Here is a 13245-nt window from a genome sequence, read left to right on the forward strand (position 1 = left end):
GGGACTGAAGGGAAATATTGATATTCAAAACTAAATTGGACACAACGGGAAACCTTATTTCCTGCAGCTGAATTTGTTTCAGTCCACAGTTTCTCTGAGCAATGTCACTTTTGTGGGTCTCAATGGAAAAATTGAGTGTGGATCAAATTATAAAACATTTCAATCAATTTTATTAACTTTCAAGCTGAAAAGTGACCCTGCAAGTTGTGAAATATGCCTATAACCTTGTCCCTGTAAAGAATTTGGATGCTACAAATATATTAGGAAAGTTACAAATGAGCTATAGGGCCTTTAAATTTCACAAAGTTGCTTTAATGGCTTTTAATGCTTTTTAATGCCCCGTGGAAACCCTGTAACATAATCGTACAGTTTGCTTGTCAGTTTCAACCAGGATGATATGAAAAATGCAATGCCCCTGGCCATGCAGCAGGGTAACCCCTCCACTCTTCACAAAGATAGCACAGACAATACATTAATAATATCATACATTGTTGCGAGATCCAACAGTTCTTCAAAAGAGCTCGCTATTTAAACACTGTGGTCCGTCTACTGTTCTTTCCATCTTCCACCAATTGAAGTTCTGCTACTACACCAAACAAACTTACAACTTGTTTGCGCTGCTGCCGCTTGTGGTGGTCGCTTTTAGCATCCGAGCCAAAGAATATCCCAGTGAGAGGGAAAACAAGCATTGCTTCACAGTTGATTGTGGCATATGCAGACTACTACTACTACTGCTGCTACTTCTACTACTACTACTACTATAACTAGGACTTGCACAAGGTGTTCCAATGCAGTTCCTCAACCTGCCCACATTTCCTGTTGATGCAGTTTTGTCTTTGCCACTGGCTGCTCATAAACTCAGCGACTGTGATAGAGATCAGACACTGGAGCTTAGAAAAGATTAAACTTCAGCGTCAAAATGCCCAAAAGCAGCAGGAACAAAACTGTCCAACCACCAACCAGATTTAAAAGAAAAAATAACAACTTATTCATATTGATACAACACTGGATAACAGCAGCAGCATTCAGCTCTAAACTGGTCAAAGAAAATTGATATCTTTTCTACACTTGTGTCCCGGTTGAACTGCTCTTGCACCTGATTACTTGTCTCACAGCGACTGCAGTAATTGCCCCGTCTCCAGATGTGCAGCGCTTTAAAGTGATGAACAGACATATGAAGAAGAGGAGAGGCTCCAATGAGGCAGCATAATGAGCCATATGAGTGCTCAATGGTCTTGAAGAAGTTGGAGTGTGATTGCACAACAAAAATAGAGTTCATTCCCTCCAGTCTCTTGGTTTAGCCAGTCACTGTGGGCCTGATCTGCAAGAACTTCGCTTTTCCTGTTGTCTGAGAAATGGTTTAATCCACTGAAGGGAGAGAAGAGAAACAAACCCTTCAGAGGTAGTAAGTAACTCAACAACAACAGCAGAAAGGTAGACCCACAGCAGAAAGGTAGACCCACAGTTGACAGTCAAGAAGGACGAGCTGAGAGCAGTAATGTGGTCAAGGGTTATGTTGAAGTGCCAAAGCCCATCGCCAGCCAGAACGTCGCAGGTTTCTGTTCGTAACTCCACAGTTGGAAAGAAAACCAAAAATAATGCTGAGTTCAAAGAGTCGATTTTAGTGGCACTGGCTTCACATGCATGTTTGCAGTACTCCGGTTTCCCCAACCACTAAAAACATGTACAATAGGCCAGGATGAACGAGAGTGTGTTTGAGAGTGCGCATGGGGGACGACGGATGGAAATTAGCCCAAGGCTACAATCCGGTGTGGCATATTTACATGCATGAGACCCATGTATGTTCATTAACATGCACTGTCCCGACCAAATAAATCAATAAATCAATAAAATAAATGTAACCTCTTAACTTCTGCCTCAACCGAGCACTTTTCTCCAGTTCGGCTTTACCCAAATAGAAAAAAAAATCCTGACTGGAGCTTACAGCCTATAGGCCAGTGTAATGCCTCATTTGAAAGCTAAGACCTACAAGATTTTTCCTTGCTTTGTTGTTGTGTTGTCGTCACCATTTAGTCTTACTTTTGCCGGGTTTTCCACGCTTTTTTATCACGTTATTGTTTCCTGTTTTGTTGCCTTTTTGTCATTTTTAGTTACGGTTTTAGTCATCAGTTTTGTTGGTTTTATGTCACTTTTTGTCACATTTTTGTTGCCTGTTTTTGTAAAAAAAAAATTAACTCATTTTGATGCTTTTTTCAAAAAACGTTTCGATTTAGGTCATGCCAAACTGGAGAAAATGTGCCAGGTTCAGGCGGGGTTTATGAGGTTAACAGATTCTTCACTCTCCAAAGTTCAACAACGCAAAACTATTTGTTGGAAGACCTTGAGAATGTTGCAATAAAGTTGTAATATTTTAAGATGCAAACCGAGTAAGAACTGTCTGTCTTTGTTCAAACTTTAGGTTGAAAATGTGTCACGGCAGAGAGTGACTCACCAGCCCCTCCTGTCCTGTCCCGGCCCACTCCACACTCAAGTGTTCATCAGAGCCTTTCAGCTTCCTCACCTGGTACAGAAGAAGAGAAGAAGAGGGAACATAAGGCACTCAAATATACAATTTCACATGCGTATTTGGAACTCTTTATTAAAATAAACACATTGATTTGTACAAAGTAAATTCTAGGATAGAAAGTGGAGTCATGCCGCTTTAATTATGAGGTTTGAATGCACCGAGTGAGTCACCCCCATATTTCTATACTCTGTGGGGTATCTTAGTCCCAAATTAAGTTGTATTAATAGACACATTTCCAGCCAAACAATTGATTGAAGTTTAGTTGATGGTCTTGTCGAATTAGAGTTTTTGCAATCTTAAAATTATTCATCAGATTCCAGTGTGCAAACATGCCAACACAATTCAGACCAAAATAAACCATTTCTAATGCATGCTGCAGCCCCCTCTGTCGTAAACATTCTCAGATCGGTTCGGGGGCTAAGTTTGCTGTAAAAGTTTGCATTGCTCCTCTATTTGCATCTCTCTCTCTCTCTCACGCTCAGCTCTAGTCACGACTCGCGACCCTTGACTAGATCCATGCAGCGCCTCTAAAATCAGCCCCTGTCAGAGCGGGACAACGAGCCCACGACATCCCATAGAGAGGCAGACAGCAGCACGAACATGTGTAACCGGCTAATCCCTCAGGCCCAAAATCCCACATATTAATCCAGTCAAAATGCAGAGTGGATAAGGGTAGTTACTATGCCACGTGGCAGCTGTGACGTCAGCCTGGATTTGAATGCTATTTTGGTGTTGTGGGCTGCTTTTTTATGTTGCATTACCGTGGACCCTGTAAATAAGTGTATTCTATCCATCCATCCATCTATCCATCCATCAATGCGGGACTGTTAGGGCTCAGAAATTTCAGAAATTTGTGTCAAAACAAGACTTGATAAAATACTAAAATGGAAGTAAATCAGTAAAAATCTATCTATGTCTATGTATATATCTATCCATTATTCTATCCATCTCACTATTACTGCATTGTATTCAAACAGAGCCAATAAGCTGCCTTTCCATTGAACACGGCTCTTCCGCCGATCTATGTACTCACCATGCCACGTATCGACACTACCCAGTACACGCTTGTGTTTCCACTAAACTACACAACCGCAGATGTTGTGGGCAGAACCCCCACTGAGGAGCACGCAAGCTGAAAAGTGACCCTGCAAGTTGTGAAATATGCCTATAACCTTGTCCCTGTAAAGAATTTGGATGCTACAAATATATTAGGAAAGTTACAAATGAGCTATAGGGCCTTTAAATTTCACAAAGTTGCTTTAATGGCTTTTAATGCTTTTTAAAGCCCCGTGGAAACCCTGTAATATAATCGTACAGTTTGCTTGTCAGTTTCAACCAGGATGATATGAAAAATGCAATGCATGTCTATGTATATATCAATCCATCATTCTATCCATCTCACTATTACTGTATTGTATTCAAACAGAGCCAATAAGCTGCCTTTCCATTGAACACGGCTCTACTGCCGATCTATGTACTCACCATGCCACGTATCGACACTACCCAGTACACGCTTGTGTTTCCACTAAACTACACAACCGCAGATGTTGTGGGCGGCGCCCCCACTGAGGAGCGTGCTGTACAGATGGTCATTATAAGTTTTGTGAGCCCTGATCAGAACAAATGCGGACAAATGCTGCCTTCTGGTGGGGGCTATGGAATCATTCGGAGGTGCCAAGGCAAATACTGTATGTCATTTGCAGAGGAAGTGCCTGTATGGCAACATGCAAATGTTATTCTAACACCAGCTAAAGTTGCGCTAATAGCGGCTAAATGCTAATATCAGCACACACAAAAAAAACGTTAAGAACAGCGGTATGATGTATATCCATATGACCTGCATGTTAATATGGAGGGCTGTCTTCTCTCTCGTTTGCCAAAATAAGACCAGGTATACCCGCATTTAAGCCAGTGGAAAAGGACGGCCCTCATGACTAGAAAATTGTAGCTGAATCCGCTGAATTCAACTAGTCTTGGTCACTGCCACAAATTTACATGATCATGTGTTAAGCAACAATAACAAATCAGCTACTACTGCTACTAAATTATGTAATACAATGAAATATATACTGCAACAAATGCCTGCACATCTAAAATGGTTTGCGTTTTCAGCTTGGCAAGAGGCAAAAGTAATTCTCGTCAACACATCTCTAGGTCAATTGTCTTCTCTAGTTGGCGCACGCATGACTCAGACCTGTCTAATTGGTTGCTCAGGGACAACAAGGCATTGATAAAAACTTGGTGCTAATTGTTGTGTGGAGAGATATGGCATTTGTGTTGACAAATGCCACTGAAATTACTAAAGAGGAGATGAAAATGAGAGTTTTGATTTGAAACATGAAAGTCAACGATGGGGCAGATGTCGCTGGGACCAGAAGCTCCCAACACAAAACACTCAAGTCGATGTCACATGTTAGAAAATGTGTAGCCATCTGTTTCCACTAATCAAGAAGAGGCTTAAAGTGGGAAGCATTTCAACTTATTTGTAATACAAAATTTACAACATCAGCTCTTTTAATGGGTTGACAGATGCATTTCTTTATTTCTTTTCACTTTGTTGGACTGATAAAGAAAACTATTATTTTAATATTGGGTTTTGTCAGGATTTCTCACTCCTTCCCACTCACTCACAACCGGTACACCAAGTCTCCAGTCCACTAGTTTTTTGACACATGTTGATAGATTACTGACAACAGCAGACTAGGAACACTGCCTCTAGAGCTACAGTTAACGCCATCATGATTTTGCCAGTATCTCCAGTCTTTTTTTAACTAGGGCTAAAGTCTCTTCAATGTGCTGCCTTCAGGGAGGAGACTACTTAAAGGGGCTGGAAGCAAGTTCGCCATTTTATACTCACTACTGCCACCTCTGGCCATATGTGTAACTGCACCTTCTATGTTAAGCTCGTGCATGACGGCAATTCGGGCCGAAGTGATACATTTTTGAGTGACCGTACAGGATTTTAGAGGCAGTTGTGGTGAACAGGTCTGAGCTCATTCTACACATTAGGACATGTCTGGAACATGTAGGTGGAGGAAAATACTTAATTTTAACATTTTTAAACTCCTTATAGTCCCTTTAAGTCTTACAAGCCAGGTACAGCTGACTGAAGAACAGCTTCATCCAGAAGGCTGTCAGGAAGCTGAACTCCCTCTCTTCTCTTTTTCTGCTTCCACCTGCATTCACAAACTGTGGCTGACGACAGTCCCCTCAAAGACACTGAACCACCCACACGTTTTTTTTATGATTTGTATGTCATTTTGTTTTGAGAACTGTGATTGAAATTGTAACGGTGCATCTTTTGCTGCCTCTAGGCCAGGATTGAAAAAGAGTGGTTTAATCTCCTGGTTAAATAAAGGTTAAAAAGAATAAAATGAAAAAAATCTCCCTCCAATACTGTATCATATATTTATAGTGTTTTTACTGAGGGTTTGAGTGGAACATAATTTAAATTCTCTGTAGGTTTTTGTGGATGAACTGAGAATAAATCTATCCTTAAAGGCTCACTGTGTAACATTTTGGACTATACTGTTGCCAAAATGCTGTTACTGCAGAGGCTAATCAAAGAATGGATTTGGATGAAAACCTAAACTTAGATTTTGATATTTAAATCTCAAAATCTACTAACTTCTCCATGGAGACGAGCTGGAGTCATGGCTTAGGAGAGCTGAGCCCCTCACAGCAAAAGCACATGTATATTTGTACATTTATGAGGTATTTTTCAATGATGAAAATAAAATAAATGCTTGCCAATTTTATTTATTGGGTGAAACTCCCCTCCTGGAACTGCCACCTTAACGCGGTGGAGGGGTCTGAGCACCCGAAGGATCCTGGAGCTATGTTGTCGGGGGCTTCGTGCCCCTGGTAGGGTCTCCCATGGCAAACAGGTCCTAGGTGACGAGTCAGACAAGGAGCGGTTCAGAAGCCCCTTATGAGAGACCAACAGGCCCGTTTAATCCCGTGGACCCACCACCTGCAGGAGGAGCCATAAGGGCCTGGTGCAATGTGATTTGGGCAGCTCCAACAGCTGCCCCCACAACCCGGCAATGGACAAGTGGAAGAAGATGGATGGATGGATGGATGGATGGATGGATGGATGGATGGATGGATGAAACTTCTAGGCGGTGTGTTCATTTTGTCCTCCTATGTAAACTCAGACTTTTGAGGGTAAAACACTAGATGTCTAATAATTGCATTTATATCCATTTTATTAACTCACAGGCTAGTTTTCCAGCATTTCTGTGACAGTGACCCTGAAAAGTGACCCTGCAAGTTGTGAAATGTGCCTATAAACTTGTCCATGTGAAGAATAGAGATGCTACAAATATGTCAAGAAAATTAGGAATGAGTTTGGACCACAACTATATTTTAGTTTAGTGCGTTGATCTTTCTTTCTATTAAAAAAAAAAATCAAGAATAGGGCTTTTAATCTTGAATTTGAATGTATAAAAACGAGCGACAATAAAGAAGCAAGAGGAGCTCAGGCAGATGCATTGCAGAATCTAATTGCTCAAATTGGCTTTAGTTCATGGCATAGACAGAGTCTGTCAGAGTTACAAAGGTATAATTGAAAATGTCTTGCCAAAAAGCACATTTCGCCAATACTTATTCCGGTACTGGCAGTTTGCTGTTGCCAAATCCATATAATTTATTCATGTAACCTGCATCGTTTCCAACTGCACATCTTTCTGAGTCCCTCAAATCCAATCACGCCCGGATCATTTCAGTTTAATCCCTAACCATTTGCACTTTTTCACTATTAGTCTAATCACGTCAAAAGTTGGACGATGACACATTGGGGGTAGGAACATTTCTAAATTAAATCTGTAGCCTTCTGAACTCTATAAAAGCAATCAAGGGATGGTGTATAACTATTTGGAGGGGTACAAAATGGTGACATGACAAAATCATTCCTCTCACATTAATATAGGGAACTGCACAGGTCTATTCTCTTTGCAGGCTAGCTTTTGCTCGTTTTTCCTTTTCGCAGTTACGTAGTAAGTGTGTAAACCTAGCCAACACCCGGGACTGTTGTACAATAGAACAGTGGGACGGCGGGGCGTGGGAGATGGGGGTGGTACCTTGGCACTGCTGTCCGAGTGGCGTCTGGCACAGGCCTGGAGCTGACTGATCCAGAACTGCTGCTCTTTGGCGTCGGAGGCTGCACACAGACACAGAGCACAGATAATGAGGTTAGACTGAGCTGCTCAGGACATGGACACTACAAACACACGGGAAAATACAACCGGGGTTCACTGCCAGGGCAATGGAGCAGAGACATGTTAATTCAGATGGCAATTCAAAGAGGCAGAGGAATTGTATTTTACTGTAACTGCAACATCAATGTAGCGTGAAATCATTGTGTTTTTGTCATTGATAACATTGAATTATCTAGAAATGTAGAATGTATTTTTAGTAGTGGTGACACTGCAGGAGCACTGAAAGGTGACTTTAACTGTACTTGAGTAGGGAAGCTCAGTCAGACTCAGTCAGATTGTTTCATAAATTCAGCAACTACCACTACCACTGCTACAACTACTGCTATGACAAGACCTTATTAATTAAGTAAAGTTCTAATGAGATTCAGAATCTCTTTTTCGAAAAGTCCCAGCCACAGAGGGAACCAATAGACCTTTTCCACTGCTAATTCCTACTAGAGTGCTGCAACCCGTCCGACGTCCGACGGGACCCGTCGGAACCCGACGGGCTCGGTCGGACTCGGACAAATATTTAGAACTTATTTTCGGGCTCGGTCGGACTCGGACACATCAGCACGATAATAAAAAATTTAAATAAAATGGGTCTGTTTCATTTCATGCATTGCAAGCGTTCATTTGTCAAAAAAACTAAATAAATAAATAAATAGAAGATGCGGCATTTAAACCCGCTTATGTGCGCACGCAGTAATGCTTTTAAGAAGTTGTGAACTGCTGTGACAACGAAACACGTGTAGTGACCGCACAGGCAAAACTGTTGCTCCGCGTGCGTGCGGCCGTGCGTGCTCCGCTCATCTGTGTTGACGTTCCGAATGCCTTTTGATGGATAAAATCTGACTTTTTCCACACAAACAATATAGTATCCTACTGTGTCATTAGGCTTATGGAAATATTGTGATTTTAAATGTGTCGGGTTCGGTCGGACTCGGACACAAATATCTTAATGCTTGTCGGGCTCGGTTCGGATTTGATCACTGCTCTGTCGGACGAGGGCCGGGCTCGGACAGAAAAAAACGTCCCGATCCGCACTCTAATTCCTACCCAGCCCAGTGCCAGGTCATCCCATGTAGTCCAGGGTCTCCTCTGGCCAGACCAGGGTCAAACAGGGTCAGTCAGGTACAAGTTTTGGGGTTGAGTTGCACGTCTTTTAAAAGACGTAAAACCATTCTGTGCCCTGTACTGCGCTGGGTTAAGCAGGCTACATGGAAAAACGGTATAATGTACATGTTTCTAGTTGTAGGGGCAGGGCTCTGTGCACCAGAAGACTCAATATTTCTCCTTGATTGAAATGGTCCACCTGCCATTTACCAGCCATGATTTACATAAACTTAAAGCATGTAGCAAAGTAAACCTTTTTTGTCACTTCAGACATGTGCGATCTCTGCACGTGTTTGTGTTTACATGGTGAGGGGTAGGTGAGGGTGAGGCGTGTGGTGGGGGGTGTCCGTTGAGGTGAGGGAGGTGCAGCGCTGATCTACTTCTGCAGGAAAAAGTTAACTCGCTCGTTTGCGACAGTGGCGCATCTAGCGAAACAATGTGGGAAGGCAGCCATGCAGGTCCAGCAAAAACGGAGTTGCTTAGAGTAGCTTTGACTCATTTGTAATCTTAATTCTATCTATTTTACACCAATTCACTATCTAAACCCAAACACATCGGCATTTTTAGGTCATTGTTAAACATTTATCATTAAGTCTGTCTTGTCTGCGATCAAATTCGGGAATCTTATGCACCCCTGTAGTAGAACATCTGCTAGTACAACCTTTCCTTATTTGAATATATGGTTGAGGGGAACTTTGTGTTGCAAGATACACAAACACACACTGATATCCTCTGTCATGTTAAGCGCAACAGAGATCAGCACTTGATTTCTATAATGAAGTCCTGTCGTTAAAGTGTGCATAAGTAATTCTAATTCTGAGCGCTCGTGTTTGATCTCTCTTCAATAGTGTCCTGCGTGCCCATGTAAACCTCTCCATTAACGGCTCTCTGCCAAATGCAGTCTTTAGTATTCAACAAAAGCCCGGTTCGTTTGATCAGTCTGACCTCAGCGCTGGACAGACATTTTCACAGACACTGCATCTCTAAATCTGAACAGTCGAACGCTGAGTTTGCTGCTTCAGGACACACTTGATCGCATTTCACTGACCTCTGCTTTACTTTACCTGGATAATGCAAATCCACACAAATATCTCAACAAATTTAATGTCAAGGCGTGTATTTGCACTGATATCATGCGGGGAAATGTCAACAAACATTTCTACAGCCATTGCGAAATATAACAGGTTATGCATCTTGTTTTTTTACTTTCATCTGAATCTGAATTTCGGCTCCTGACGCTTAGTTATCAACAAAGCCACTTATGCAGTATGGTCGCCAAAGTTAAGCATTTGGAAGGGGACTAAATGTATTCAAACTCATGTCATGAATATTGAAAAGCAAAGTAAATAACATCTCCACACTCCACGTACGAGCTTATGATGTCCCGCTCCTGGCAAAGTTACAAATGCAGAGGAAAAGACACAGAGTTTTATAGGTATTTTTCACCAAGAAAAACACCCATAATTAAGATGATGCATGTTTTTGTAGTCTTTTAATTGGATGAAATGTTAGTCCGTATGGTCTTGATGGAGTTTTAAGGTGTAACTAATAATAAAGTTTTCCACTTTCAGAGAGTTCACACGTCACTGGCTACATTTTGTTCACTCAGAGGTTGACCAATTGTTGCCCCCCAAAAATATCGCAACTCATGTTTCTCACCAGCTCTACAACAACAGTACATGGTTGTAGATGGCATAATGGCACTACAGCATAAACAACAATAATTTGCTTTTCAACTGAACACTGACTTAAAGGGACTATACAGAGTTTAAAAATGTTCAAATTAAGTGTTTTCCTCCCTCTCCAGCAATGTCCTATGACCTATTCACCACAACTGCCTCTATAATCCTGCACTGTCACTCAAAAAGGTGTTAATCCATCATGCACAAGCTTAATATAGAACTTGCAGTTACGTGTAAGACCTGAGGTGGCAGTAGTGAGTATAAAATGACCAACTTGCATCTAGCCCCTTTAATCTGAAACTTTAGTAACCAATATACAGTGGAAACTATTTAACTTTAGTTTGCCAAAGAGCTCTTGGATGCTACACAGCACTACTGGCAAAATATTCAGTGGACTGATGGACCCAAAGTTGAATAGTTTGGGAGGAACACACAACATCATGTGTGGAGGACAAATGGAGCAGCACATCAACATCAAAACCCTGTCCCCACTGTGATTATGAAGTCTGGTGCAGGGAGAATCATGGAGTGGGCCTGTTTTGTTGCTTCAGGGATTGGACAACGTGCTATCATCAAAAGTAAAATGAATTCACAAGATTATCAAGATATTTTGCAGAAAGACCCGAGACATTTACAACATGCATGTGAATAAGTCAGTGCACCCCATATTAAATATCTGACTGACCCTTCACAATGATCAGGATGAATCTTGGACCATTCCTCTTTACAAAGCTGCTGCAGTTCAGTGAGATTCAGGCGGTGTACTTACTCATTCCTCCCTGTCCTGTGAATGTTTTCATGTTATGGCCAAAAACAATATGATAAAATGAAAATGTTTGGGTGGTATCAGTTTAAGCAGACACTGTTTGATCATTCTTGTGATTTTAATAAAGATCAGACCACATTTTATGACAAATTTATGCAGAAATGTAAGAAATTCCACACGCTGTTCTCACGTTTTCCCTCCCACTTTAAGCTCTATATGTTATAAAGCCTTTAAAAGACACGGTAAAAACTGTTCTCTGTCAAATACGCTGCAGACCGTGGCTCACCCGCTGTTATTGTAGCGTAGACTCTCCTTGTTAACCAAACGTTGTGTAAGTCCTATGAGAGCAGCGTTTTAGCACATGATGATGGCTTATTCCAAAGTAGGGAGGCTTCCATTTGCACCTGTCAATCTTACTCAACCTCTCCGGGACGAAAGCTGTGGCTTGTACAAGTGAGGCGGCATCTCTGAAAACCTAGACATATTTCACCGAAAGATTTGACGTGCGGCGCGTTAAAGAGGAGCACTCAGAAGCACCTGCGCCACATTTGTGTGACGGGAAAATGGACAATTTCAACATTTCTACCATTTAGAGACATTGTTCAACTGAAAGCAGTGCACTTATAAGGAAAGCGGGCACTAAATCAGATAGTCTCAGCGATGCGCATAAACCGGGTTGTGATTGAATGTAATTGGCTGTTGGGAGCGGAGCGAGGCAATGCTAATGTGTGCACCTGGTGGAGAGCAATGACGCAGGCAACACACTCCTGTAAGACACCCGAGGATTCTGAGGGATGATTATGGAATCATCATCTTATAAAGCTACAGATGTACAGTCAAACTAAGCTTAATCACAGTTAAAGATAATGTGTAATTAGGTTGAACAATCAAATTAGAATAGCAATCATAAACGTAAAAGTAAAATTGCAGTTAGATTCCTTCTGTAACTCTTCAGTCTCAATTTGCTGGTGAATGTTAAGTTACTTGAGCCACAGATTAGGAGGGTTCTCAAATCTTCTATAAACACTGCCTGACCAAAAAAACATGCTCTAACATTTTGTTGCACCGTCCTTTGCTTTGATTATTCACATTCGCCGTGGCATTGCTTGAAGAAGATTCTGCAATGTTAAAAATCTAAGATATATTGATCTACGTTTCTAGAACCACCTATGGTCATGAGATCAGTGTAATGACCAAAAGGACAAGCAGTTGAAATTAGTTTCCTTCACAGGGTTAGCGTGAGGAGCTCAGTCACCCGGGAGGAGCCGTTGCTCCTTCACATCAAGAGGAGCCAGCTTAGGTAGCTGGGTCACCTGGGTCCTGGTCACCTCTCGGGAGAGGTGGTCCGGGCATGTCCCATTGGGAGGAGGCCCCGGGCAAAACTCAGGACATGCTGGAGGGACCATGTCCCTGAGCTGGCCTGGTGTCACGTCAGGATCGGCGGCAGGGTAGTACATCGGTTAGCGCTCGTGCTTCACAGCTAGAAGGTCCGGGTTCGATTGCCACCTGGACGGGGCCTTTCTGTGTGGAGTTTGAATGTTCTCCCCATGTCTGCGTAGGTTTCCTCCGGGTACTCTGGTTTCCCCACCACTAAAAACGTGTACAATAGGTTCCCCTCTGGGACCCTGACTCTCCTGAAAAAAAGATTATTAATCTCAGTGGGACTATCCTGGTTGAGAAAAGGTCAATAATAATCCTCCTAGAACAGCTGGAGGAGGTGTGCGTCATGGTTAGCAAAGTCTCGGCATCTCTGCCCAGACTGCTGCCTCTGTGATCCGGCCCCCGAAAAAGCGCAATTAAATGCAAGAATCTTATATTGATAATGGGAGAGTGTAACCACTATGCAAAGCCTCTCCAGCACATTCCAAAGATGAGAATATCTTTGGAATGTGCTGGAATGGAATGGATATAAGATCTGGACACTGTGGCGGCCAAATGAGTGAAAACGAGGTATCA

General features: G+C 42.2%; 1 protein-coding gene across 3 annotated transcripts in view; it reads right to left on the bottom strand.

Moving 5' to 3' along the window:
• osbpl10a (oxysterol binding protein-like 10a) overlaps positions 1-13245 on the bottom strand; it is an 84488-nt gene that overhangs the window by 45932 nt on the left and 25311 nt on the right. For all 3 annotated transcript variants that reach the window (XM_079570916.1, XM_079570915.1, XM_079570914.1), the window contains exons 3-4: positions 7609-7688; positions 2453-2521 (exon numbers count right to left, since the gene is read on the bottom strand). In XM_079570916.1, the coding sequence (XP_079427042.1) occupies positions 2453-2521; positions 7609-7688 (149 nt within the window). The remainder of the gene's footprint in view (positions 1-2452; positions 2522-7608; positions 7689-13245) is intronic.

This window comes from Gobius niger, assembly GCF_951799975.1.
Source record: "Gobius niger genome assembly, chromosome: 14".
Classification (NCBI taxonomy): domain Eukaryota; kingdom Metazoa; phylum Chordata; class Actinopteri; order Gobiiformes; family Gobiidae; genus Gobius; species Gobius niger.